Below are 26,776 nucleotides of genomic sequence, written 5' to 3'. Positions count from 1 at the left end.
GGACTTGAACTAGACACAAGAAAGTGAACAAGAAAAGTAAATGTAGTGTATTAAAGGAACTCGGCCCATGCCAAAACAACAGATGATCAGTTTAGTGGTATTAGTTATCGGTGTAAATTCATACACAATGTTTGATGGAAAAGAATTTCTCGACTCGTGGGCGCTGCTCAACACGGCTGGGACAGACATCGAGTTGCAGAAGAACTCTACAACCAACTTTCTTGCTGCGACGTTGAGAACTTGGGACACAATCAGAGTTCAGAGATCGTCACCAATGCAGACAGGCGGACAGAATTTCTTTTCATTTGAGGTGTACTATGTCTCTGACAGGGTCAAAACTATGAGATTCAGAACCAGACTCTTCTCTGAGGAGTACAACCAGCAGACAGAGACCGAACTCAAACCATATGACTACATAGTAAAGTCGGGTGTCGCAACACGTGTCTACGTCCCATTGACAATTGCCGATGAAAAGGGAACACTCCAGACCTTCTCCATTCAGCGCATTGAAGTGACTGACCTCCCAATCGACTTCAAAATCACAACCATCGACCTACAGGCTGAGGGAGTACCAACCACCAACAAAGATGTTGTTGATGTCTCAGATGATTCTTCTGCAAATGAAAAAGAGTCTAAAGAAGCCGCGCCATCCTTGTTAGTTGCTCTGGTTGCTCTTTTAATCGCTCTTTACTTCTAATTGACTTTTTACTGTTAGTGTTATTTGTTGTATTGAAATATACATATAATTATGAAATATTTTTAAATGATCAAAAATCAATTGTTTTTTTACATTAAAAATTCTATTGGTGTGTGTTTCCATCCGTGTGTGGTTTTGACCAATAGGTAGATAGATATAAAACAATCAAAAGTTGTCAAGGTTGGAAAAAAAATCAAGGTTTGACTGTAATTTTAAAAACATTACGAGTAAACATGATCCAAATATTAATATTTGTTAATTTTTAAACGACAACAAAAATAAATTTAATGTGTATAAATTTATTTGATTTATTATCAAAAATATTTAGTTTAATTGTATTTTTATGTCCAACAACACAACACAATAACGATATTAATAACAACAAAATTTCATAGCAATTGTCTTTGACATTACAAATGCAACAATATTCTTTTGTGGCAATCTTCAATTCTGAATTATTGCTTTCGGTGAATTTAATATGTTTAAGTGTTCAAATGTCTCATAATTTACAATTTGAATCACACTTATCTTGAATATATTTAATGTTATATATATAAAGTTTTATAAAACAAAATAACATAAAAAATTAATAAAAGATCGATAATAATTATTATAACATGTAAATTGAACCAACGTCCTGTCAATCTTCTCAACCCAAAACGATGTTTATATTGTAACACTTTTAAAGCTCATGGACATTCTTATTCATTACTTTCTGGAACAATTCCTCGTAGATTTAATTCTTGAACCCCAATAAAAATTACAGTGATATTAAAAAATAAAATTTTGTCATTGCTTTTTTCTCTGCCAAGTGATTATCCAACATCCTGTATTTTAACCAAAATTATAACTTTTTTAATTTAAATTCTAAAATAATACTATAATACAATAATAATAATAAGTAAAAAATAAAAAAATAATCAAATTAACTATATATAATAATAAGTTTATTAAAATATATATATATATATAAATTATAGTATTGAAATTATAAATTAAATTATATCTTTTTAAATATAAACAAAAATTGATGAGAACTTTAATAAATAAAGCAAGTATCTTGTTGGAGATAGGTGAACAAAAGGAGGATTTTTTAATTAAAACCTCAACTAAAAGAAAACTACCACGAAACTTAACCAAACGTCAACATCAATACAAAGGTTGACGCTTCTTCTGATTCAAAGGTTGATAATCTTATGATTACACTGAAACCCGGGCTGAATAACTGTCTACAGGTTAGTCTTATTCCGAGAACTAGCAATTCAATAACCTCATATCTCCAAATTCAATTTACCAAAAATAGATAATTGAATTCATATGTTGAGGTTTATATCATCTTTGTGATGGGTAATAAAACAATATAAGTATTTATATTAGACAATAAAGTTCTCAGTGGTTTTTAAACCTGTAAATGTATGAATCATTTTATGAGTCACACAGTGGAAAGCGTTAGTAAACAAACGATGACTAAACGCGAGAGCACAAATAGAGAACACGTTAGTAATGCTGCGATTATTGGTATTGCAAATTTGTATGGTGTCTCATTCATGTTAAAGTGCCCAATCTCGAAAACAAAGACTTTTGTTGTTGAAGACCACATCACCATTGCAAAGACTTCTCTCTACGACAAGGTAGTTGTTTCTGACTGTAAAAAGAGCGAAGATGCACTTTTGTTAAATGTGGTGTCTGATTTTCTTATTAATACACAGAAGCTTTCATTTAAATTACGAAAGGCACGTCGTGCCACAAAGACAATCAAACTGTCGAAGTATGAATGCATAGATCCTTTCAATGAGACTGGATTTACTTCATTTGGCAAAGGTGTAATTACAATAATAAGAAGTCTTCCAAAGGTATCATTTTCAAAAAAGCAAGAAACTGCGTCTTTAGATGCATTTAATGAGCAAATCTTTTCTTTATATTCAATGTCAGTGTTGGATATAAACAACCTCTCTTCGAATGGTCAACGTGAATTTGGAACGATGCGTGTCACTTCTACTGTTACGCCATCGATACCACAAGATCAAGTGCATTCTTATGAACAACAAAATGTAAACGAAGTGTATAAAAATAAAAGAGATACTATTGAAAGTAATGGAAATAGTGATTTGAATATACATCATAATGGGTGTGTAAGTTCACCAAATGGCTGTTATTTCTATTATAATGCTGATGGTGTACTTTGTTGTAATGTGTCATATATTGTTGTACCCTTGGAGTGTGGAAATACAAATGTATGATCTTAAACATTACACAATATTGTTAAGAAATTCAATAATTAAGAATGTGATTAATTTAATTAATTATTATGATTAAAAATACTTTCATTAAATATTAAATGGTTAATAATTTAATTAATTAAATAGGTTGAATCACTTCTTCTCTTTTTTTTTCTCAGCGACAACAACTTTTGGTACAACAGCTTCTTTCTTTCCTTCCTTCTTGGGAATGTAATATCGAATATTTTAATTCATGAGTTCTTCCTTTTGATTGACCTTATTTAGGTGTTTTTAATACCACCAAGATAGAGTCCATTAATTCGGGTATATTCATTATCATAGATTATTTATGTGGTAAAACGTAGCTTCCTTTTTTTATATAACTAATTGTGTTCTAATTTCTTTTAATTATTAAAAATGATTTTATAATAATTTTTTTATTTATATTAAAATAAACATTTTATTATAAATTGCTATATTATATTTGATTTAGTTAATAATTTTGATTTTGTTTATAAATATGATAATAAACAATAATATAATAATTAATTAACAAAATAGAATTTGTTACATGAACAACAAAACCGATTTGTCAAAGAAATCTGATCCCCCTTAACAAAACAAAGAGATCCCATTTTCGGTGTCGGAGATCATGGAACCTCTATAAAAGCGTCGAATAAGCACTGTGAGTATCAAATGTTTTCTTTTATATTGTTCGGTATAGCAGCTGCGAAGGTTGTGACTGACAACGGATGTACTTTCGACTGTACAGTTGATGGGTTGTATTGTATAAACGACACCAAATATTCAAAACAATACTTTGAGTGCTCAAATACTTTCCAAGGACTCAGACCATGTGCGCCGGGGACTGAGTGTATTGCCAAAGAACGTGTAGACTTTGGGTATAACCCATGTGGTTACAAGGAAGAAACTACAAAAAGCGAGGAAAAGAGCAAAGAGACGTCGAAAGTCCCAGTGACACCATCAGTTGACAAGAGTGAAGAGAAGGAGATATGTAAAGAGGATGGGTTTTATTGCACCGGCGATGAGAAGCACACAAAAGAGTATTACATCTGCTCACCAACATATAATGGATACTCAAAATGCCCAGCTGGAACAAAGTGTGGTGCTAAGGGACACTACCCATACACAGTCAACCCATGCATCCTTGATGAGGAGTTGATTGAGAAGTCAAAGGAGAAGAGCGAAATAAAAAGCACCGATAAGGGTGAAATTCCAGACTGCAAGGAGAATGGGTTCTACTGCGTCGAAGATGGAAAACACGACTTCCAGTACTACGTCTGCGCAGACTCCTATAAGGGATTCATGAAATGCCCAACCGGCACTAAGTGTGCTGGCGCATCAACAAAACCATACACATTAAGCCCTTGTGTCTTGCTGAACGACAACTCAATTGAAAATCCACAAAAGAGCACTGAAAAATCTGTGGGAACCCCGTCAGTCGACAAGAATGAAGACATCCCAACATGCACGGAAGAAGGACTCTACTGCGTGTTGGATGGGAAGCACGACAACGAGTACTACATCTGCACCGATGCGTATAAAGGATTCTCAAAATGCCCACCAGGCACAATTTGCAAAGGAAAGGGCAAGTTTGACATCAAGGTTGATCCATGTGTAGAGAAAACAACTGAGAGTTCAAAGGCAAAGAGTGTTGAGAAGCCGGTCGTCTCTGAAGAAAATGAGCTGAAATGCAAGGAAGATGGTCTCTTCTGTGTGATCGATGGGAAACACAACGATCAGTACTTCCAGTGCTCCGAGTTTTACACTGGATTCAGACCATGTTCAAAGGGTACCTGGTGCAAAGGTGAGCAAGAGAAGCCATATGACACTGATCCATGCGTCTGGTACGACGAAACCACTTGGGGGAAGAAGATCTAAATGTTCTAACTGATTACAAGTGCTATTTGTTATAAGATACACTGTAGTTTAACCACAACAACAAAATTATATTGTTGTTGTAATTTGAAATACAATCAAAAAATAGATTAACGGTGATAATATTACACACAAAAACTTCAAATTCTGTGTTTTAAGTTTTTATAGTTTAAATATAATATATAAATAGATACAACAAATCTCCAACATTCAAATAATTATTAATTAAATGAACCTAAAAAAATTAAAAAGACTTACATCTTTTCTAAAGGCTCCAACCCAAGCAATCTCAACCCATTGCCAAGTACTACTCGAGCACAGTGAAGAAGCATCAATCTGGATTTAGCAAGCTTTTCTTCTGAACCTTTGACTCTCAAAACCGAGTGTGCGCTTGCGATGACGTGTGACAATTCGAACAAGTAAGTGACAAGTGTGTTTGGCTCGAGGTTGTTGTAAGTGTTCATAATGACGTCTCCGTACTTTGCAATAGCCAACACAAGTGCTTCAGCCTCTGGTTCGTTAAGTAATGTGAAGTCGACCTCATCAAGGGTTGGGATTGGAAGACCAGCCTTTCTCTCAACACCACAACAACGTGCGTGTGCGTATTGCAAATAGGGTCCGGTATATCCTTCAAATGATGTCATTCTTTCTCTATTGTATTGGTAGTCTTTAATTCTTTTAGCGTTATAATCCTGGACAAAGACTGCAGAGACACCGATTTTATCAGCAATGGCAGCTTGATCCTCGGTTTTAATCTCACTGAGTTTGTCAGTGTTCTTTTGCATTGTTTCTAACATTGTAGCAGAAGCGTCATCCAATATGTCTTGCAAGAAAACGGCTGTTCCTCGTCTGGTGGACATACCCATCACCATACCAAATGAAATGTGATAACAATTCTTAGCCCAAGAATAGCCAAGAAGCTCAAGGATCTTGAACAATTGTTTGAAGTGAAGGTTCTGTTGTGATGCAACAACATAATAACTCTTGGAGAAGTTATAAGTGCGATATCTCTTAATGGCTGAGGCAATATCACGAGTCAAATACAACGTAGACCCATCGTCTTTCTTCAATAAAGCAACACCCAATTTGTACTTCTCTAAATCGACGACCAAACATCCTTTGTCCATCTTAGATATTCCTTTAACTTCAAGTTCTTTAACAGTCTCATCCACCAAAGCCCAGTCAGTCTCAGACTCTCCTGTGAACACATCAAAAGTGACGTTGAGTCTTTTATAGACTCTTTTAAGCTCTTCGAGTGACAATTTCTTGAAGAGTTTCCACTTTGCAAGATACTCCTCGTCACCTTGTTCCATGTGTTTGAAAAAGTCTTTTCCCTGTGCTCGGACGTTATCGTCGGCCTTCTTATCTGCATTGATTTTGACGTAGACATCATATAAATGTCTAATTGGGTTCTTCTCGAGTTCTTCTTGGCTTCCGTACTTCTCAAAACCGATAGCAAGAAGTCCAAATTGACTTCCCCAGTCTCCAAGCCAATTCATAGAGATGACATCAAACCCTAATAATCTATGGACGTTCGCAATGAAGTTTCCGATGATGGTTGATCTTAAATGACCCGCATGGAATGGCTTAGCAATATTGGGTGATGAAAACTCGACAACAACCTTTTGGCCATCTCCCATCTTTGACCCTCCAAAATGCTCTTTCTCGTTAAAGACTTGAGAAATGATTGTCTTTGCAAGTGCAGATTTGTTGATAGAAAAGTTGATGAATGGACCTGTGACAGTCACTTTGCTGATAAAGTCGTTTGGAGCTATCTTCTTGGCAAGTTCCTCAGCTACTTTGCTTGGGTTCTTCTCTTGTGTTGTCATTTGTCTGATAATACGTGGAATTGGGACCGAGAAATCACCCGACTCCTTCTTTTTACAAAGTTCGACACTCTTCTCGGCAAAATCCTCTGGAATGGAGGCAGCCTCACTCACAACTTTTGCAATGGCAACTTTGAACGGGGCTAACATTTTGATTTTAAAAACCCTTGTTTTTTTTGAGGTTTTAAGAAAAACTGGAGAAACCAAAAATCGTAAAACGTTCTAACATTTTCAAAATTCTATTAATAAAATAATTATTGATATGATATGTTTTACCATAAACGGTGTTTTATGTCATAATTTTGTATTGTTTTTTTGTGTATTTTATTCTAATGAAATACACGTGTATTATAAATGGTTTGATATAAATAGTTTCCCAATTTTGCAGAATTGTAATTGAGTTGTTATGGTTCTAATTACATAATTTAAAATAATTTGTATCATATTTTATAATAAAACCATTCACGATTATAATACACGTTTTTTAAAATGTACTATATAATAAATTATATATATAATATAATTCAATAACAAAAATATTTATTTTTACTCTATTATAACTGTTATACAAACTAAACTATACATTATAGTTAAAATTATTCTATTTGACAATTGATCATTTGATTAATAAAAATCTATACAAAGTAATTAATTTCTTAATGACAAAAAAAGACAGAGTGGAAGGTGCCAAAAAATTCCCCAAGACTGATAAGAAAACAAGGGATATCAAAAGTTATAAACCCCACAATTCTAGTGTATTTGAACGCATTACAAATATTAAAAATTCTATGATCCAAGAAAAAGAATAGAAAGAAGATCGAACTTTAAATTCCAATGGGCTTCAAAGAGTTCCTGAACAAATTGTTCTTCTCTCTTCTTCAGTGGTCGGTCCTTATCGTGACCACCATTGCTGTGTGTCTTCTTTTCTCGACTTTCGTGTATTACTCGGTAGTTCAACCGATTAGCAAGTCTGACCTTGAAACGATTTCTGCAGTTTGTAGTTTAGTTTATTAATAATTATACTAACAAGTAGGAAGTGATTCAAAATGGAACAAAATATGTCATTGACGCAATCAATGAGTATGCCAAAGTCCAAGAAGTTAAAATTCCGTCCCAATTTCTTCTCCCCAATTTACCACCCGTCAAATACCAAGGACAGAGATCAATGTGCTGGGCCTTTTCGACAATTTTCCAGTTAGAGTATGCTTACAACAAGAAGCTTGCCAATCAATATATTTCGTTGAACGAACAGGCGTACGCAATTGACGCTCTTGATGCTATTAAGACTGACAATTATAAGGGATGTCCTATGAAAGCGTACAGCTATACGACTAACACTGGATACCCACAATTCTTGTGGAGGTACTCTTCACTTTCCAATAAAGTCATTCCACATTCAGTTTGTGATTACCAAACATCAGTCGATGGACAGTTCCTTTGCACTGGAAAAGACGCCGCCGAAGCTAAAAACGCGTTGTTGTTTAATGTGACAAAAATCGCGACTTATCGCACGCTTTCCGAAATCAAACGGGCGTCAATGAATAATCCCGTCTCTCTTATGGTTGTATTGAATGAGGGTATGCACGTCGTTCCAGTGAGCTCTGAACAGAACATATTAGGGAAGTTGGATAAAGTAGTCATCAAGCAATGCCCAGAAAATGATGGACTTTGTGCGTACATTCCATCACAAAGAATTACACCCGATGGAGAGTACATCTTACCAAATCAAGGGTTGAACAGATATGGTTATCACTTGGTCACTGTTGTTGGCTATAATGACAACTACTTGGCTAAAGACAACACAAAAGGCGCTTTCATTGTGAGAGACACAACAGACGAAACGACTATTTATGGCACACACAGCGCTTTCTATTTGAAGGGTGAACACAGTGAATGGGACGAAAGAACTTTATGCCCAAATGTATACAACCCATTGTCTTGGGATTCATGCGTTGCTATGAACCCAGGCCCTACAGGCGATAAAAAGGTCTTAAAACAAGACTTGAGCAAGACTTGCTTGAACACCCAATACATTGAAACAAATGTGAAGAACACAAGAAAACCTATGGAATTTGAATGTATCAAAGATACATTGTGCGACACAACAAAAAGATACTTCGTCTCTTCAACTGCAAGATCACAATACTCGTCGTACTTGTATACTATTACTTTCTTACAAGTCGACAAAACTAACACGGACGACCAAAAGGAAGTCACTTTCACTGACTTCCCACTTGAAAGCTTCCCATCATTCATTGTACCTATTCAAGAACATATCGACTTGATCAACCAACTCACCGACAAAACATTCTGCGGATATAGATCTATCCCCTATTCCGTCTTTGACAAAATGAATATGATCAAGACACCAGACTCATCGTATGGCGTCCAATTTGACATTGACTGGAAAGAACAATCGTATGATGGTAAAGGCGAGTTTGATTATGAACAAATCAAGAAAAGCACTGCTCAATTCCCTGAATATAAGGGATTCATCGGACCAGAACCTTATCAGGTGAGATACGAATATTAATTCACTCGTTTTTGATTGTTCAGAAAGAGACTCATGGAGAAAGACATTTCATTGAATTAAATATATTTCATTTGATGATTTAAATATTTATGTTGTTCTTAAAAACAAAAAGTGCATTTGCCGGGACTCGAACCCGGATCTCCACCTTGGAAGGGTGGAATTCTGCCCTTAGACCACAAATGCTTCTTGAAAATTAATTAAATTATTTGTTTTTAAATTATAAATATTCTATTTTATTAGAATATTTAAAAAATAAAAACGCCCCCCGGGGGTCTCGAACCCCCGACCTTACGGTTAAAAGCCGCACGCTCTACCGACTGAGCTAGGAAGGCACTTGTTAAATCTGAATCATGTTAATAGTGGTTATTATATCATAATATGAATTGTGTTTAATTAAGTTTTATTCTAAGTTAGTAATAACATTTTTTATAATATTAAAATGTTATGAAATGTTATAATTTATTTATCTAAAATAATATTAAAATTGTTATTAAAATAATTATTTAAGTTTATATAAAAATTTGTTAGTTTAACAAAAAAATACACAAAATGCGTTTAAAATAAAGGGAATTAGAATAAATGTTGTATATTTGTAAGATTTATAAAACATTGGTTTTCAAATGTGTCTATATATTTCTTAAAATAAGTTTAATGGTTAAAACACCATTATTATTATAGATTGATTATTTTTTTAATAAAAATATACTATTTTTAATATTGAAAAACTAGAAAAAATATTAAATATAATATATATTAAATATAATCGTATTAAATTATGACACGAAACATTATTTTTATTTTTTTTTGAAATACTATTTATAAAAAAACACATAAAGAAATACAAAGTGAAATGATCTTTTTATTCAAAATTAGAAAAATACTGTCTAATTTTTATGTTGAGTCATTTTTATATTTTTAATAATTAAATAAAATGGATCAATAATAATATATTAACTAATTTATTCTCATTTTTCCCAAAGATAATTTCTCTTACAAAAATTCACGTGACAAAAATAATAAGCATGATAATCCCGCTAATTTACAATAATAGTTCGTAAAAAATATCAGACGAAAAACTTATAAGAAATATTAGTTCAATATAAACCAAAGTGCAATACTAAAAAACTAAAAAAATGGAAAAATCAGAGAAGAGGGAACCACAATCCCAGACTAACGGATACAAACCACATCAACCATCCGATATGATGGTTATCGGAGTTGTCAACTTTCTTGTGACAAACTATCAATACATAGTTGTTGTAAAGAAGCCAGTTAGAAATCAATTATTCCCAGTGATCATTGCTAGAATCGAAAGACCAGACGGGACAATAGTATGGGACGAAAACGACAAGAACACCAACAGAGACAACATTATCGACAAAGCTAAGATAAGGTTTGAAAACGATAAACCTGGAATGACAACAAGCGCAATAAATACAAGACTAAAAAGAATTAAGAACGACTTAAATTTGTCAATTATACTGGACAAATTGAGTGATGAATTGGTCGCCCTTCATTACACAGTTGAAAGAACAAACGGAAAGAGTAAAAAGGATAGTGGGGACGAGTTCAAAAACCGTTTCATCAAATCGATAAATAAAGATAAAATCAAAATATCGGATTTCAAAAACAGTGGAGAAGAATTTTGTGTAGATGTCATTCCCTTTATGTATGGAAATGGAAAACCAAAACTTTTCTCTGTCGAACCACTAGAAGGGCATAAAAAGTGCAACCCATTCAAAGTTCAAAAATTAGTAAGCTTGGATTTACTTAATTCTGCAAAAGATTCTCAACAAGGAGTAGTTGAAGAACCATTTACTTCACTTGAGAGCCAAATTAATGACTCTCGTACTAACCATAGTGCAAGTAAAGTGGATGTAAAAGAAGCACCACAATCTTTATTGGGAACATCACAAGCACAAAATGTGATAGAAGATGATACCCAAGATTCCAATCGTCCTTTTACTTCGTTGCAAGAAGAATACCCAACTCAACATCAAGATAACGTCTTAAACGAACCAGTCTGTGAACTCAATTTGACGGTTGACCAAATTGATCCACTTGTAAATGGTGCATCATTAATTCCAAATCAACTTGATGAAGACTCTGTTCAACAAATATTGTTGTATTATTGTTCTACATTTATAGACCCACTGACAACTCAACTGTTTTATATTTACTTCTGTCCTTTGACAAGTCAGTATCTTTCTCTCTTTGTGGATCCGGTGACAAATGGATTAGTATTCGCCTCCTTTTTTAATTGACTTGTGTGAAACGGTTTTATTTCATAAATTAAAACAAAATTTTATCCATAAAATAATTCGAATAAAATAATTATAAACTTTAAACAACAAATTGTTATATAAAACAATTATTGTTGTTTGTTGTTGAAACTTTATGCAAAAAAAATTGAAAAACAGAAAAACTAGTATTAATTTAATAATATTTAATAAAAATAACCATAAAATATAGTACATTATTTAAACAATCGTCAATACAATTCGACAAAAAGTAGTTTTGAATTGAACATTCAGAACTGAATAATCAACAGATGACCAAAGCCGCTACAAAAGCCGACTTTGCTAAATTCATTGAAATGTGCACGACCATGGACAAGTGGCAAGAAGTCATGAACACAGAAAAGATCCATGAGTGGATGATTGACCAAGGGACAAACACTCTGATCTTACGACTGACTTCAACGGACTTTGATGGCATCGAACCGGAACTTGTGTACAACACTTTATTGGATCCTGAGTTCCGACACACGTGGGATGAACATTTAATTAAGAGAGAGAACATTGAGGTCATCAACCCAAGCAACACTATTATATATTACCAATTCAGTATGCCAGTGGTCTCAAATAGAGACTACGTGTTCAGACAATCAACTTGTAAAATCAATAACGACTACATTTTGTACAACTTCAGTGTACCAAACGACAAGTATCCACCTAACACTGGAAAGTTCGTCAGAGCTTCATTCGAGATGAGTGGCTATTACATCCAAAAAACAGACACGGGGTGCAAAGTGACTTGCATTGCAAATAACGACTGCGGTGGATCAATCCCATCTTGGCTTATAAATTCACAGGCAAAGGGCGTCCTCCCAAAAACAGTCGCTTCAATCAAGGCTGCAGCGCTGAAATATACCGAATGGAAGGCAAAGCACAACCCAGACAACAAGCCATGGCTCACTTTTGCTGAACCAGAGGAATAAACTAGTAATTATAGTTTATTATAGTTTTTATTTTGTTTTCTCTTTTGTGTGATACGTTTTGTCATATATAACAAAATATATAACATTTTTAATCCCATGAATTATATCACACGTTTTGGTTCAAAAAAACATGGAACAATTCGGGAAATGGTGCCAAAATCGAACCACAACTAAAAGTCAAGACATGAGACAAAAAGAGAAAAACGATCTATAAATATAGCGAAACCCTTGGGGTATATAAAGAACTTGAAAATTGGCAAATTCAGTTAACAGTTTGTTTTGAGATTTTGCAACTCAATAAAGAATATTGAGATAGTTGAAAAGAACTGAAATATTAGTGGAAACAGAACGCGACGACGACACAATACAAGACCTCCCGACTAACGCAGTCTTTGGATGTAACTTCAAACAAGCCGTCTGCCAAATGATTTTGATGTCCGGCAACAAGGACTTCTCATTTGAGCAATACGCCGTGATGAGAATTCGACTCATGGGGCTCTTCGATAACTACAACAAACAGTTGTATCAGGGCACTTCACTCGAGGTCCAGCCACAACCAACACAAGTCACACAGGCTCGTCCACAACCAGACGTCAACTCGACGAGTGGACAAAGAAAAAGAGGAAGACCCAGGCTGGACCATAACAGAGAATGTTATCAATGCCATACCACTAAAACATCGGAATGGAGAACAGGTGAAATACCTAACACATTCTTGTGTAATGCTTGTGGTCTAAAGGTACTCAAGAAGAAAAAGAAAGAGTCACAAACATCGGGAAGTCTCAAGGAAGCTACCTTCCCGTTTCCTACTGAGGGAGTGGTTTTCCCACCACAGTAAGCAATGTGTTGTAATTCTTTTATAGTTCTTTGATTGGTCTATTTATAGTAAATTACTAGTTTAATGGAATTAATTGTTTACTTTTTTCTTAACCATAAATTAATCTTAGACAAAATTAATGTTTTTGCACGCGAAATGCATTAATTTGGCTAAGATCGGTTGATTGATCCATACAACAGCAGAAGAACAAATAAGGTTCTACTTTTGCCATGGTCTTTGTTATTTCAAATCCATTAAAATAGAACAATCAACTATAATTTATTTAAAGGGAAGAGAACTTAAAATGAAAGGAATAGAAATGACTGACTTGAGCATTGTAGTACCAACATACAACGAGGTCGACAACATCGAGGAACTCATCACAACACTGGAAAAGACTCTCGGAGACAAAATGAACTACGAGATTTTGGTCATGGACGACAACTCGCCAGATAAGACTGGTGCTAAGGTACAGGAACTCCAAAAGGCTGGGCATAAATGCGAAGCCACAATTCGAACAACTAACAAAGGACTTTCCCCTGCCGTCATTGAGGGGTTTGATAAAGCTAAAGGAGATGTCATTCTAGTTATGGACGCCGACTTGCAACATCCAATTTCGGTTGTTCCAAAACTGTTTGAGGCTATTAAAAATGGCGCAGAAGTTGCTGTTGGGTCGAGACATTGTCCGGGAGGAGGAATAGAGAATTGGGCGTTCCACAGAAGAGTCATTTCATGGGGGGCTGCATTGCTTGCTCGACATTCACAAACGTTTCAGACCCTATGAGCGGATTTTTCGCGCTTGATAGAAAGATATTAAAAGAAGCTAAATTAGAAGCGAAAGGGTATAAAATCTTGTTGGAAGTCTTGGTCAAGACACACGCGAAACATGTTGTCGAGGTACCTATCACATTCACTACAAGAACTCATGGAGAATCTAAATTGACTGGTGGGGTTATGACTAACTACTTGATCCATTTGTTCCACCTCTTCATGTACCCAGGGACCGCTCCGTTACTCAAGTTTTTGGTTGTAGGTGTTATCGGGACTCTTGTCGACGTTTCAGTGTTCTCAATGTTAAACGCAATGGGACTCAACCCAAGCTTGGCACAAGCATTCTCATTTGCGTGCGGACTCTGCAACAACTTCTTCTTAAACTCGTTGTGGACGTTCCCTCAAAATGTCGACACGAAGGAAAAAACTAAACAGTTTGTCAAGTTCGCAACAGTGTGTGGCGTTTCGTTCATTCTCAGAAGCATCTTATTCACAATCGGAAGAATGTATGTGCCGGATCAATTCCCGTATATACAGATGCTCCTCATATTTGTCATCGCCTCTTTGACAATCGTGAACTTCGTTGGTAGCAAACTCTTCGTATTTAATTGAAGAATTTGGCTTTTTTTGTTTCATACTATATATTATAGTGAATTTTTGTGGCGTTGATAATTATAATTTACTAAGAACTTAATAGTTAATAAATGTTATAAATAATGTTTTGATTCAAAACTTTTGAATAATTATAGTATTATTATTATAATAATATTATAATTATTATTATGTTTTAAATAATTTTCCTCCAATTCACACTTCTTTTGATATTTACAAACAAATGTAATAACTAGATAATTGTGGTTTTTTGTATTATTTTTATTTACACAATGAAATCTTCAGTTTCCATAGTGTAAATTGTAGTTGTTTGGTTATATTTCGACCAAAAAACTGTAATTTTTGGGGAAATTATTGAAAACACACCAAAATCATTGTTTCACTTTTTTCTAAAATTTATAACATTATTTATTAATTTTTATATTTGAACATTCAATGTGCATTTTTCTTGTGTTATTTATGTTTAAGACAACATCAATTTTATACTCTAAAAAACACAAAATATTTAATAATTAATTTTAGAATAAACTCTTCAAAAAAGAAGATCTTGCTTTAAAAAGTGACTAAATTTATTGTATAACAAATCCAAAATAATTCCTTATTGTTAGTAATCAAAACATAGTTAATTGAATAAAGAATTATCCTAGTAAATAGTTATATATTTATTAATAAAGTTTAGCGATAATTTTCAATTTGGTCACCTCAAACAAAAGGCGAGAGAACAAAAAAAAAGAAAAGAAAATAGACGAACTCGGAATACAAGATGTCGGTTTTTAACGCAAACAACAAACACCTCACGGTCTTCCCAGCGGAAATCTTGGGACAACAATACTGTCGACTCAAAGATGTTTCACTTGATGATAATAACATTACAATAATTCCATACGAAATATGTGTCTTGACCGAATTGACGCATCTCTCAATGAAGAACAATAAACTCGAGAAACTCCCAAACGAACTTTGTACACTCAATTTATACCTTTTGAATGTAATGGAGAATTGTTTGACATCGCTACCAAAGACAATTGAGAATTTCACTTTACTCACTGAGCTCAACATTTCTTCAAATGAAATCACCGCATTACCAGAGACAATTGTTTCATTATCAAATTTGGTGAGACTCAATGCCAATTCAAATAAACTCAGAAATATCCCAGAAAGATTCCACGAACTCACAAATTTGACATACGTCAACCTCTCGCAAAACAATTTCAACGTTATACCAACGTCCCTCTTTGAGAATGATTCATTGTTGGAAATCAACTTGGCGTTTAATGATATTGTCGATATTCCGATGAATATCACCAATTTGACAAAACTGACAAAACTCGATTTGAACAACAACGAGTTGCACACACTTCCCCCACACTTATTCACGTTACCCGAACTCGAAATTTTGCATTTGGAAGGAAACCCAATCGATGATATGACTTTTGGACTCGACGTTGTTGACCAATTTAAGATAAATGAAATAACATTGAGTTTCCAGAAAACGTTTAGCTTGGCACAACCACTTGAGCCAGTTACTCCACTCAAAGTAATCAAAGCAAGAAACTCTTTTATCAAGGAACTACCACCATCACTCAAAGAGTTTAAAGGACTCGAAGTCGTCGATTTGGCGTATAATGAAATTACTGAGATTGTGAATTTCCCTAAAAGGATTGTCACCGCAAATTTCAACTTTAATAACATTTCTGTGTGTGACGTTGGAGAAGGGTGTGGGCTTAGACAATTCTACGCAAAGCACAATAAACTTACTGAATTCCCCAATTCAATTGCTGGGTGCTCACAACTCGAGGAGTGCGATCTCTCGTGTAACCTGATCACCACCTTCCCAGCGAAACTTTGCTCACTCCAATTACGGTTTTTAGACGTTTCGTTCAACAAACTCTCTTCTCTCGATATCGCCATTTGCAAGTTGAACAAATTGAAAGTATTGAATGTCTCATTTAACAACTTAAGTTCGGTGCCTTCGTTTATCAGTTCGCTTATATCACTTGAACAACTCTATTTGACCGGGAACAAATTGAAAGAACTTCCAAACGAGTTGTCTAGTCTGAGTAACTTAAGTGTGCTCCATTTGGGCGACAACCAGTTTGCGACCGTCCCAGAAATTGTGTTGAACTTTCCAAAAATAAGTCGGCTGTACATCTCAGGCAACCCAATATACTCCTTGAACTCGGTCATTGGGATGAACCAAATCAACACGCTCGACTTCACAAATTGCTTTGTGAGCAGTTGTGAAGGGATCTGTGGCATGAAATTTTTGAAGCAACTGTTACTGACAAACAACTACATTTCTAAGCTTCCAACGTTCAAAGACTGTGTTAGTCTTGTCTACGTTGATTTGGGGTTCAATTCATTAATTGAAATTCCATATTTCACGGAGTGTCACGAATTGCAGTACATTGATGTTTCATTCAACGATCTCTATGAAGACAGAAGTGTTGAAAATGCGATTAGAAGGGAAGACGGGTGTCTGAGAATTCACCAATTTCCATTTTTAAATCGCTTTGCCGACTCGTTAAAATTCCGTCCTGTCCCGACACGCCTCTCCACGGCGCAGACGTGTTGCGGTGAAGAAATGCGAAATTCGATTCTGTGTATTCCAAACTTTGCGGGACCAGACCACTTTCTCTTTGGAATATCTGAAGGACACAATGGGAATTTGACTGCTTTCAAATTCAATCAGAGATTCCCTACCGTCTTCTACGACACTCTGAAAAAGGACGTAACGATCGAGTATGCTCTCAAAGAAGCGTTTGGGGTCGTACAATATCAGTTTCTGGATTATAACGTGCGCGATGGGACATGTGTGACTGTTGTGTTTGTAACACCAACTAAGATCTACACCGCACAATGCGGGAACAGTATACCAGTCTATTTCACTAACAACACGGTTACTGACCTTTGTGATTATCAAAAGGCGGCGGAAAAAAGCGAGGAGAAGCGAATCAAGAGGGAGTGCGGTATCGTCGATGAAGACGGGACAGTCTATGGGTTTGAGTTCTCACGCAGTATTGGAGATATACCAGAAAAGGGAAAAGTCAGTTACGTTCCACAAATCTCAATCACAGAGAGAGTGAGTAATGAGGAATATCTCGTTTTGGCGTCGGAGGCGATGTGGAAAAACGTATGTAAAACTGACATCCAACAATTATTACATGGAAAGAGATACGTTTTCCGAACAGGGGAAATCGCGTGTTTACTTAAGGACATCGCTTCTGTTAGTAACTTGAAGGAACCATGTGGAGATGTTTCGATTGTATTGTGCCGTTTCTAAATTATCCCTTTTTATTTCATTCGTTCCGTCAATTTCAATCATTGTCAATTTAACAAAATTGACAAAAATATGATTTTCATTTGACAATTCATAAAATTTTTTATAACGGAAACAAAAAGTATTAATAAACCAAAAAAATGTTAAAATATGAAAAAATAAATCCGATATGAATAAAACAATGATATAGTTCAACAAAACCATATTTATTAATAATATATATAATTATAATTAATAAAATTACTAATAAAGAATAATTAAAAAATGATTCCCAAAAGTGCAGTTATGAGTAAGTCAAACCAAAACAAAAAAAGAGAAATGATTGAAAAATAGGTTTTTCAATCCAAAAAAATTAGAACTTGAATTGATCAATAGGAATGTCAATACAAGGGGGGTTGTTTGGGAACAACATGGCGTTGCAAACAAACGCTGCTTTGGGAGTGTCTTCCACGAATTTGGCCGGCACGGGAATGTCATCAACAAACCTTTTAGGCGCAGGAATGTCGTCAACGGGACTTGGAGGCGCAGGAATGTCAAACACGGGATTAGCTGGTACTGGCATGTCGAATTCCGGATTAGCAGGAACGGGGATGTCTAGTCTATTTGGAGGAGGAAGTATATTAGGAAACGATTTGCTGGCGGGAACACAAACGAATGGTGTGACGTCAAGTGGGACAGCACAAGTGGTCAATGGTACATTGATAACTGGGAAGGTGGTAGACATATCGAAGACAAAAGTTATTCACAGATTTTCATTCACAAATGACGAAGAGAATCGAACACCAGAGAAGTATAAAACCATATTTGAATCACCGCTGTCGGAGATCGATGGGTGTTTGCTGTACGACATCAAAATTGTCTCGCCAATATTCTCGTCGATCCAGTGCGAAGTCCAAGTGGAAAACCAAAAGGAAACGATCTCATGTCCCAGAAAGGTTATTGATGATTTTTGCAAAGCAAACAAAGTCAGCGACACAGAGGCGATTGCGTTGTGCTATCTCCTCAAGAAAAAGAAATTGAGGTTTTCAATTTCGAATTTGCAAAATCAGTACTATGCGTCAATCGTTTCAACGTTGGTACTGTTGGACAAGGCGTATGTTGCTCCATCGGAGTCCATGACAAAATGTGCGTTTTCATTGGTCGACGACATCGTTGATGCGTTGGCAACCCGACACGTTAAAAAGGAAAGTGAAATTGTTATTAACGCGGCGTTTTTGTTACTCCGTGAGTTAAGTGCACACGTGTCGTTCGATCAACACCAAATGGATTTGATTAAAATCATACAGAAACAAGCAGGGGACAAAGAAGATATCAAGATGAAATGCTTCTTAGTTGTTGTTGGAACGTTCATCAAATTTACTAAACACCCACTTGGCGCTGTTTGTCCGAAACCAAACATCGCCTTACTCGAAGATATCAAAGACGATGCAAAGTATGCGCTCTTGTATATTATAGTTATGAGACTTCAACGAAAGACAAACGTTTTGGTTCTTTCGTTTTTGGAAAAGATCATCAACAACCCGCAGATATTAACAAAAATGGCAACCTCGTCCGTGTTCAGCGAAGACGGAGGAAAGGAGTGGATCAATGTTTTCTCACAACTTATATTATCGTTTGTCATGACTTGTAACGAAGAGAATATCGAAGAGATATTTAGTTGTGCTAAGGAGTTTGGAACGCGGTTGTTGGATTGCTTGGTTGTTGCCGTGAAGAATTTCAAAAATGACGTTTCGTTGTGGGATGGTCCATTGGAGTACTTTGTCCCAACTCTCTCGAGGTGCACACTTGACGGGAATTCGGTTTCGACAATTCTCGCATTTTTTGTTTCCGTCTGTGACAACACAGAAAATGCAGAAAACATGTATGAACTGTTTGTTGAGGGAAAGAGTGGTGTGATGGGATGGGAGATGATTAAACCATCGTTCACTGCACTTGTGTTGGGAAAGAGGAGCAAAAGTGGAAATCAGGAACTTGTTTATATGCATTTGTACATCAGATTAATGAGAAAGATATTTAAACATAGTCCCAAAAGTGGGGAGAAATTTTTGGCTGAGAACGAGTCATTTGTATCAATGTTGGTCGAAGCATTGACGGGGAGCGTTTCTGTGAACTTGAAGGCCGCATGTTTGGACCTCATTGACGAATTGGTAGTGTTGGAAGATGACATGGAGGACTTATGGAACGTTCACATCCAACGACTCCAACTGTTCCAGAAGAACACATTGTGGGACATTGTTAAGGAGTGTGACAAACCAAATGGGCTCATGCTTTTGTCTTCATTTGTCAAATTTTTCATAAAACTGTTGCAACACCTTCCAAAAAGCATTGCCAAAGAGATGATTCAATTGTCTTCAATGACTCAATTTTTCATATCATCGTTTTCTAAATTGCCAAACACACTAAAATACGTGTTGGACGATAACCGGCCTTTCGAAGGGAAAGAGAACAAATTTTGTTTTTCGCTTTCAAGAAGGTTTATCATGCTTTTTACCGAATTATCAAAACTTACTGGTGTGACTGATCCAAAGAAAGTGGTGAGCAACCTCAAAGACGTTGAAAACCTTCCCACTGAAATTTTCATGAGACATATATATGACAACATGTACAAATACTCGTCGAATGTGATTTATAACGTTATGTTTGTCTTTTTGAAGGCAGCCAAGATGATTGAGAGAGAACTGAGTATTTCTCCGTACATCAAAAGAACAACTGAGCGCATTTTGGACTTCATTGACACGTTTATGAACATTCCAGACAGCTTATTTTTGGCGAAGGAAATGATGACCTCAACAAAAATTATTGTTAGACAGTTCGAGCAACGCCCTCGTCTTATTTCGTTTGTGTTGAGTGCTGGAATCAACTTCGAAATGGGAGATAAGTGGTTTGAACTCTTTGAGGTTTTGCTCAAAGACGTTTCGATGATGAAAATGAACGAAGTTTTTAGAGATGAGGAAATGTACGGAGTTTTACACACCTACTTTATGCAACAATTGAAGGAAGGAGGTGTGATGGTGAGAATAGTGTCAGTGAGTATGAAAAGGACTGGCGGATATTCATTTGGTATGCGAATAATGGGAATCAGAGGAGGAGAAAATATCATCGACCCCACTGTGTTTGCGGATTTGGTTCAACTTATTCGGTCTGGGGAGATTGAAATGAAAATTTGCGCAGCGAGCATCATTTCCGGGTTGTTGCACACAAGAGTTTCGAAGAACATTTTGTGGCACGTTGAGAATGAGTTGATACCCACAATCTTGTCGCTGGTCGTCAGACCCACAGCAGAGACAGTCAATTTGAATCAACTCAACTTGGAGTTGTTGACCATTTATAATTTCTATGTCAGAGATACAAGGCAGCCCACATCTGTGGATTTGCTTATGCAAATTTTCAACTTTTACGCGGTTTTATGCCGACCGTTTAATGATGAGAATGAAGCTGTTCAATGTCTTCGTGTTGTGTGTGCGAATGTCAGTGTTGTCGCGCCCATGGTTGAGCCAAAAGTGTTGTTAAATATTGTCAAAGACATTATCGGTTTAATTCAGAAAACAACACCAGCCGTTTTGTTCCCACTCTCATTGACATTGATGACTGTATGTACTTCAGTTGTTGACAATTCCATTGCGACGAGAGACAAAAGTGGACTTGAACTACTTTCAAAAATGCTTTTGAGCATCTTTGCTATTATGCAATCCCACCCCATGTCACTTGGTACGTTTATGTTAATATATTCGTTGATGCTCCAACAGGAGGGATTTGAACTACCACAAGAATTGATGAAAGTAATGCCAATGATCCCGTTCAACCCAGCACATATAAGTCTTTTGACATCATATGTCCAACACCACGAAATCCCAAAATATGTTATTGATGTGCTTCCAACACTTTTCGAGAATCCCAACACCTTCCCGTTGTTACTTGCTATATCTACAACGAGAAATGGGTGCTTGGTGTTGCTGAGACAAGGCATATTCTCGATATTCCAAACAACTGTTGTCTTAACACCAAACCAATACATATGGAGGGTGCTCAGAAATGTCTCTGAGAATTGCACCGAAGACGACTTACAGCAAGTCAAAATTTTAATTGCGAATAAACCAACTGTTATTTCAATGCTGAAATTCCCAGACCACTTTATCCGCAGCGAGACATCTGGTGTTATTAAGGTTGATTTTACTTTGAGTAGACTCGAGACGCACGCCGACATTGTAAACTTCATCATCAATGTGTGGAATGGAAATGGTGACCATCCAATTATTGGTGACTTACTCACGTGGATTGTTGAGATGCGAAACTTCTCGGTGAACAGTTTAGACCACTCGAGCCAGAAATATGCAAACATTGGGAAGAAAACAACGAAAGAAGACTGCGCTTTGATTGACATCATGTCTGGCGCGTTTGATTACATCGCCAAAGTCCTTATCCGAAACTTGAACGAAAGTATCTTCAGTCAAAAGTACAATGAAGCGATTTTGGTCAACTTCATGAAGCAATTGTACAGCACCACGATTTCTAAACTGGAGAACGTCCAAGATGAACTTAAAGAGATGTCAAAAATGAAAGAAGAGACAATAAACATCAAACACTTGTTGGAGTTGAGTGGCGAGAACAACGAAAATGTCTCCCAAACAAGACTCAAAACGAAATATTCGACTGCGTTTGAAGAAAAGGTAGATATACTGAACAAGGCAGCTACTCGTTTGAATCGTGTGATTTCGATATTCCAAGAATACTTCCCCAATCTCATCTAAGTGATGGGCGTTTTAACTGATTGTTAACAACATTCAAGTCGATGCTTCTCATTCGTACAACCATTATTCCACTGAAAAACAAGTCAATTAGAAACTTTTAAGCACTTAAGGCTTTTTACAGTTATTAAGGTCGGTAAGCCATGCTTCGGAGTCAATGTCAACACCCATCACCATACTGACACTATTTTTTTCTTTTCCTGTGCCATACTCGATCACCAAGTTTTTCTCTTCTTCGGCCTTTTTCGAGCTTTTCAACTCGATCAAAGTCACGTCTTTGAACTCGACCATCCACTGAATTGTGTATTTCTGCTTCTTCTTTAACAAGAAAAACACGATGTCGGACATCAATACAACATGACAAACTGATTTCTTCTTCTTCGACTTTGTGATGATGTTTCCGTTTCTTATGAACACACGGCTGGGATTTGGTGGGTAGTTTTCGATCTTTTCGCAGTATTCCTGAAGCTGCTTTTTGCTTCTGATCTTTTTTGTTTCTCCGTTGAAGTCCAAAGTGATTTTGTTGCACAACTCGAGCGCTTTGCTTAGCCTTTCTCTCTCGTCGACAACCAACTCCGGCGTTGCCTTGATCAACTCCTTGAGCAACAGAACATAACGCGGGAGCCTTTGAATTGGTTGGATCAGAAATTGGTCGATGGGGAGTCGTCTTTGCTTGAACTCTTGTGCCAACTTATTTACATTTGGTGAGCACAACGCGTAGTTAAACCCGAGTCCGGAGTCTGCATGTGTGTAGTAGTACATATACGTGTCATACAAATTTGCGTTGGAAAAGAGTTCGAGGAAAATGTCGGACACAACGATCAATGGGACATCTTTTTGTTGGTTCCAACGTTCTTCTATCACTTTGAAGAACTTGGTGTGCACATTACAGACATCGGAAATGTTATTGAAGAGCGAATTGAAGTCGACTTCTGTCATAACCTTCTTCATCTCCGGTTCAATTTCATTCACACACTGCAACAAGTTCTGCGTGTAAGTTTTCTCTGTTGTGTACATCTCTTGTACAACGTGCCGTCTTGTGACTTTTTTCAAATTCAAGTCAGCGAGGAGTTTAGCGTTGTCCATGGAGATGTTGATCGTGTCTTTGTTCTCAACGACGGAATTTAACGTGGGCACATTCATCACCTCCGCACCCATTTTCTTCGCTTCAATCAGTTTAACTCTGCCTTTATCCCCACGTTGATGTGATAAAAAGTCTTTTTTGTTCGCTCCATTGACTTGTGTGTGGTGTTGTCTTGAAGTAAAATTTGCGTCTTTGGTCTCCACTTTGATGCTCTCGTTATCACTACTCATCCCTTTGATACTGCTATTCTCTTCGTCACGAGTCTTCTGTTCTTGGATCATGAGAGCAGCCGCATTAGACCTTCTGTTAAACGACGACAATCTCATTGATGGTCTTTTTTGCTGTGGCAATGTCTTGGAGTCTTCTTTGAACTTACTTGATGGTCCCTTTTGTGGGTCTGTAGTGTATGGATATATCCCTTCTGGCAATAAACTCTTTGGGCGTGTTTTTCTACCAATGACAAAATCTGCTTTTGTGTTTGTTGGAATTTTCACGACTTCTTTGTACACTTCGTTCATATCAACCGGCTCACTCTCGATACTCTGCGGTTCTTTATCTTCTTTGTTGTTATCAAACAGCGAGAAAAGACTTTTCATGTTATCCATTTGCTGTTTCTCAATGGTGTTTGTCTTACACACCTTTTGCATGGACATCATCAGGTCTTCCTTCATCTTCATATTGTCAAATTGTCTCTTTAACTGTGTCACCATATCTTTTGTGAAGTCGCTGACTGAAGGATCCTCAACAACTTCTTTCAGTGCGTTGGTCAATTCGTATTGAACGAATTGCTGTCGTGACTCTGCTATTCTGCATATATTAGATATCATGTCGCTGGCGTATTCGATACTTCTCTCCGTAAAGAAAGAATGTGCTTCCATGATACTAATGAGCTTTAAAGGGAGCCCGACGTCGGCCAATTTCATCACTACTGACTTAGAAATTGAGACTTGGAGGAGAGTGTGTAAGATCGCTTCCACTGAGAACTTGTCGACGCCAACCTCAAATGGAAACACAAGAAACTCGAGTAAGTAGTGGAAGATATCACTTTTAAACATTTCGTCGATGTTCCCCGGTATCGTCGAGAAGGTATCGATCATGTCCAGTGCTTGTTTTAATAACTTTTCATCCTTCGAGTCGATGATGTCAATCAATACGCTGAGCAGTCGTGTTTCAAACATCCGTTTGTTAAACGCCAGTCGTGCGTTCTCTTGTGGATTTTTCAAGAGAATTTTAATCAACTCGAGCGAGTAAAACCTGACTTCATTATTCTCCGAATGTTCAGCTAAATAGACCAAGCGATTGATCCCGTCGAACTTCACGAACTGAATTTCATACTTTGTATTAGTAGCTTGGAAGAGTGCTTGCAACGTACTTAAAGTGAGCTTAGTATTTGTATTCGTCGTAGTGAGTAAATTGACCAAAGGTTTGATGACAGGTGAGAACGAATTGTTATTAATAGAGAGTGGGATACACCTTGAAATAATTTCAACAACATCTCCGTGTAAGTCCGAAAGCGAGTCGTCTTCAAGAAGGAGTGAAAATTGTGTTAAAAATATTTCGTCGGTGTTCATCAGGCGCATTAAGAACTTTTTGTCGTCGACTATGATCATATGCTTAATGATTTGGAGAATAGTCTCTGCGGCTAGACTTCGGAGAGTATTGTTTTGTACATACAAATATTGTGTGAATAATGGAAGTCGGACTTTATATACCAGTCCCTCGACAATCTGTTGATTCTCCTCTTTCCAGAACCAGTCTAACACTCGTTTAGTGGCATCTTCATTCAAGCACGCCATTGCCTTGACCAACGCAACACTAATTTTTGTTTCATTGTCGTCCATTGCCTCAAGCCGGTATTGGCATACCACTTCCATCTTCGATTTTCAAGTTTTGTCAGCAAAATTCTGTTGATTAATTATGGATCTTGTTATTCCTTATTTCTGTAAAATATGCAGTGTCAATCTGGTGAACTTCTTTTTGGTATTCGATATTATTGAATTTGTTTTTTTTTGTTGTTTAAATATATCTTATATAATATATCATTACTCAACATATATTGTCATTACTATCATATATGGCTCTATTTAATTGATAGAAATAATATAAAAGTATAATATTTTTAATAATTCTATCGAAATAAACTTGAAAAAACCGACCCAAAGAAAACCCTAAAAACAAAAAACAAAGAGAGCATTCTCGTTTAGTTAACCTTTGGCAATGGGCCCTTTGGGGTGACCAGTCTGTAGTATGAACCGTCTGGGATGATTTTACCTTCTTCTCTGAGCTTTTGGAACTCTTCTTGTCTGTATGGAGTGAAACCCCACTTGTTTGAGACAAGTAATTTTTGTCTGCCTGGGAATTTGTAGCATGCAAGTCTGAATGCCTTGATCATTGGCTCTAAGCATGCCTTCTTGCATCTTCCTGAAACTAATATTTGGTTGACTTTAACACGAGCGCATGTACCATAAGACTTACCCCAAGCTCCTCTCATACCAGTCTGCAGACGATCGGCACCAGCACACGAAAGCATCTTATTAATACGGAGAACGTGATATGGGTGGATTCTAACTCTGACGTGATAAGTGTCTTTACCAGCATACTTCATGAGTGTCTTGTTGATAGATACACGAGCTGCCTCCATAGCCTCTGAAGAGATGTTCTCGTGCTCTAACCCTACAATGTGGACGCAGGATGGGAATTCATCAACGCTGGCTTGTCTGTTTCCAATATCAAAAAGTCTGATACGTGGATCTGGAACACCTCTGCAGTACTTAGACTTTGGGTATGGATGCCCACGAGTCATTCTGTAACATCTTCCTGGTCTTCTTCCCATAGTACGAGTGGCCTCTTGCTTTTCTTGTTCCAAGTTCTTCAATTAACCCTCGCACTTTTTTACTATTTTTTTTAACTCTTTTTACTATTACTACTACTCCTCATACTTCCCTTATAACAAACAAATAACATTTTCTAATTGTGTTGATGTTTCTTTTATCACTTTATAATATATTTTACTAGTATTTATTAACAAAAATTGCCCAATAATATTCATTTGTTTTTTATAATGGACGTTTTT

The 26,776-nt window shown here is 36.4% G+C and overlaps 12 protein-coding genes across 12 annotated transcripts; 9 read left to right on the top strand and 3 right to left on the bottom strand.

Moving 5' to 3' along the window:
* Positions 1–67: 67 nt before the first annotated feature.
* EIN_080750 (hypothetical protein) lies at positions 68–697 on the top strand (the record flags this gene model as incomplete). Its single annotated transcript, XM_004184401.1, has 1 exon — positions 68–697. The coding sequence occupies one exon, from the start codon at positions 68–70 to the stop codon at positions 695–697; it is 630 nt and encodes a 209-aa protein (XP_004184449.1).
* Positions 698–2,160: 1,463 nt separating this feature from the next.
* EIN_080740 (hypothetical protein) lies at positions 2,161–2,937 on the top strand (the record flags this gene model as incomplete). The annotated part of the gene is made up of 1 exon (XM_004184400.1): positions 2,161–2,937. One exon carries the CDS (start codon positions 2,161–2,163, stop codon positions 2,935–2,937), a length of 777 nt encoding a protein of 258 aa, XP_004184448.1.
* Positions 2,938–3,612: 675 nt separating this feature from the next.
* Positions 3,613–4,818, top strand: EIN_080730 (Cyst wall-specific glycoprotein Jacob family protein; the record flags this gene model as incomplete). Its single annotated transcript, XM_004184399.1, has 1 exon — positions 3,613–4,818. The coding sequence occupies one exon, from the start codon at positions 3,613–3,615 to the stop codon at positions 4,816–4,818; it is 1,206 nt and encodes a 401-aa protein (XP_004184447.1).
* A 251-nt stretch (positions 4,819–5,069) lies between these two features.
* EIN_080720 (arginyl-tRNA synthetase, cytoplasmic, putative) lies at positions 5,070–6,791 on the bottom strand (the record flags this gene model as incomplete). Its single annotated transcript, XM_004184398.1, has 1 exon — positions 5,070–6,791. One exon carries the CDS (start codon positions 6,789–6,791, stop codon positions 5,070–5,072), a length of 1,722 nt encoding a protein of 573 aa, XP_004184446.1.
* A 684-nt stretch (positions 6,792–7,475) lies between these two features.
* EIN_080710 (hypothetical protein) lies at positions 7,476–9,174 on the top strand (the record flags this gene model as incomplete). Its single annotated transcript, XM_004184397.1, has 2 exons — positions 7,476–7,634; positions 7,675–9,174. 2 exons carry the CDS (start codon positions 7,476–7,478, stop codon positions 9,172–9,174), a joined length of 1,659 nt encoding a protein of 552 aa, XP_004184445.1.
* Positions 9,175–10,307: 1,133 nt separating this feature from the next.
* On the top strand, positions 10,308–11,438 carry EIN_080700 (hypothetical protein; the record flags this gene model as incomplete). Its single annotated transcript, XM_004184396.1, has 1 exon — positions 10,308–11,438. One exon carries the CDS (start codon positions 10,308–10,310, stop codon positions 11,436–11,438), a length of 1,131 nt encoding a protein of 376 aa, XP_004184444.1.
* A 287-nt stretch (positions 11,439–11,725) lies between these two features.
* EIN_080690 (phosphatidylcholine transfer protein, putative) lies at positions 11,726–12,394 on the top strand (the record flags this gene model as incomplete). Its single annotated transcript, XM_004184395.1, has 1 exon — positions 11,726–12,394. The coding sequence occupies one exon, from the start codon at positions 11,726–11,728 to the stop codon at positions 12,392–12,394; it is 669 nt and encodes a 222-aa protein (XP_004184443.1).
* Positions 12,395–12,827: 433 nt separating this feature from the next.
* EIN_080680 (Undecaprenyl-phosphate 4-deoxy-4-formamido-L-arabinose transferase, putative) lies at positions 12,828–14,594 on the top strand (the record flags this gene model as incomplete). The annotated part of the gene is made up of 3 exons (XM_004184394.1): positions 12,828–13,228; positions 13,506–13,979; positions 14,018–14,594. The coding sequence occupies 3 exons, from the start codon at positions 12,828–12,830 to the stop codon at positions 14,592–14,594; spliced, it is 1,452 nt and encodes a 483-aa protein (XP_004184442.1).
* Positions 14,595–15,357: 763 nt separating this feature from the next.
* Positions 15,358–17,877, top strand: EIN_080670 (leucine-rich repeat-containing protein 33 precursor, putative; the record flags this gene model as incomplete). Its single annotated transcript, XM_004184393.1, has 1 exon — positions 15,358–17,877. The coding sequence occupies one exon, from the start codon at positions 15,358–15,360 to the stop codon at positions 17,875–17,877; it is 2,520 nt and encodes an 839-aa protein (XP_004184441.1).
* Positions 17,878–18,251: 374 nt separating this feature from the next.
* EIN_080660 (hypothetical protein) lies at positions 18,252–22,622 on the top strand (the record flags this gene model as incomplete). Its single annotated transcript, XM_004184392.1, has 1 exon — positions 18,252–22,622. One exon carries the CDS (start codon positions 18,252–18,254, stop codon positions 22,620–22,622), a length of 4,371 nt encoding a protein of 1,456 aa, XP_004184440.1.
* Positions 22,623–22,727: 105 nt separating this feature from the next.
* Positions 22,728–25,577, bottom strand: EIN_080650 (Rho/RAC guanine nucleotide exchange factor, putative; the record flags this gene model as incomplete). Its single annotated transcript, XM_004184391.1, has 1 exon — positions 22,728–25,577. The coding sequence occupies one exon, from the start codon at positions 25,575–25,577 to the stop codon at positions 22,728–22,730; it is 2,850 nt and encodes a 949-aa protein (XP_004184439.1).
* A 326-nt stretch (positions 25,578–25,903) lies between these two features.
* On the bottom strand, positions 25,904–26,752 carry EIN_080640 (60S ribosomal protein L10-1, putative; the record flags this gene model as incomplete). The annotated part of the gene is made up of 2 exons (XM_004184390.1): positions 25,904–26,572; positions 26,666–26,752. 2 exons carry the CDS (start codon positions 26,750–26,752, stop codon positions 25,904–25,906), a joined length of 756 nt encoding a protein of 251 aa, XP_004184438.1.
* Positions 26,753–26,776: the final 24 nt, after the last annotated feature.

The sequence above is a fragment of the Entamoeba invadens genome (genome assembly GCF_000330505.1).
Source record: "Entamoeba invadens IP1 unplaced genomic scaffold scaff_1105074725643, whole genome shotgun sequence".
In the NCBI taxonomy this organism is placed as follows: domain Eukaryota; phylum Evosea; order Mastigamoebida; family Endamoebidae; genus Entamoeba; species Entamoeba invadens.
The sequence above is the reverse complement of the archived record's forward strand: the minus strand, read 5'-3'. Positions and strand labels throughout refer to the sequence as shown.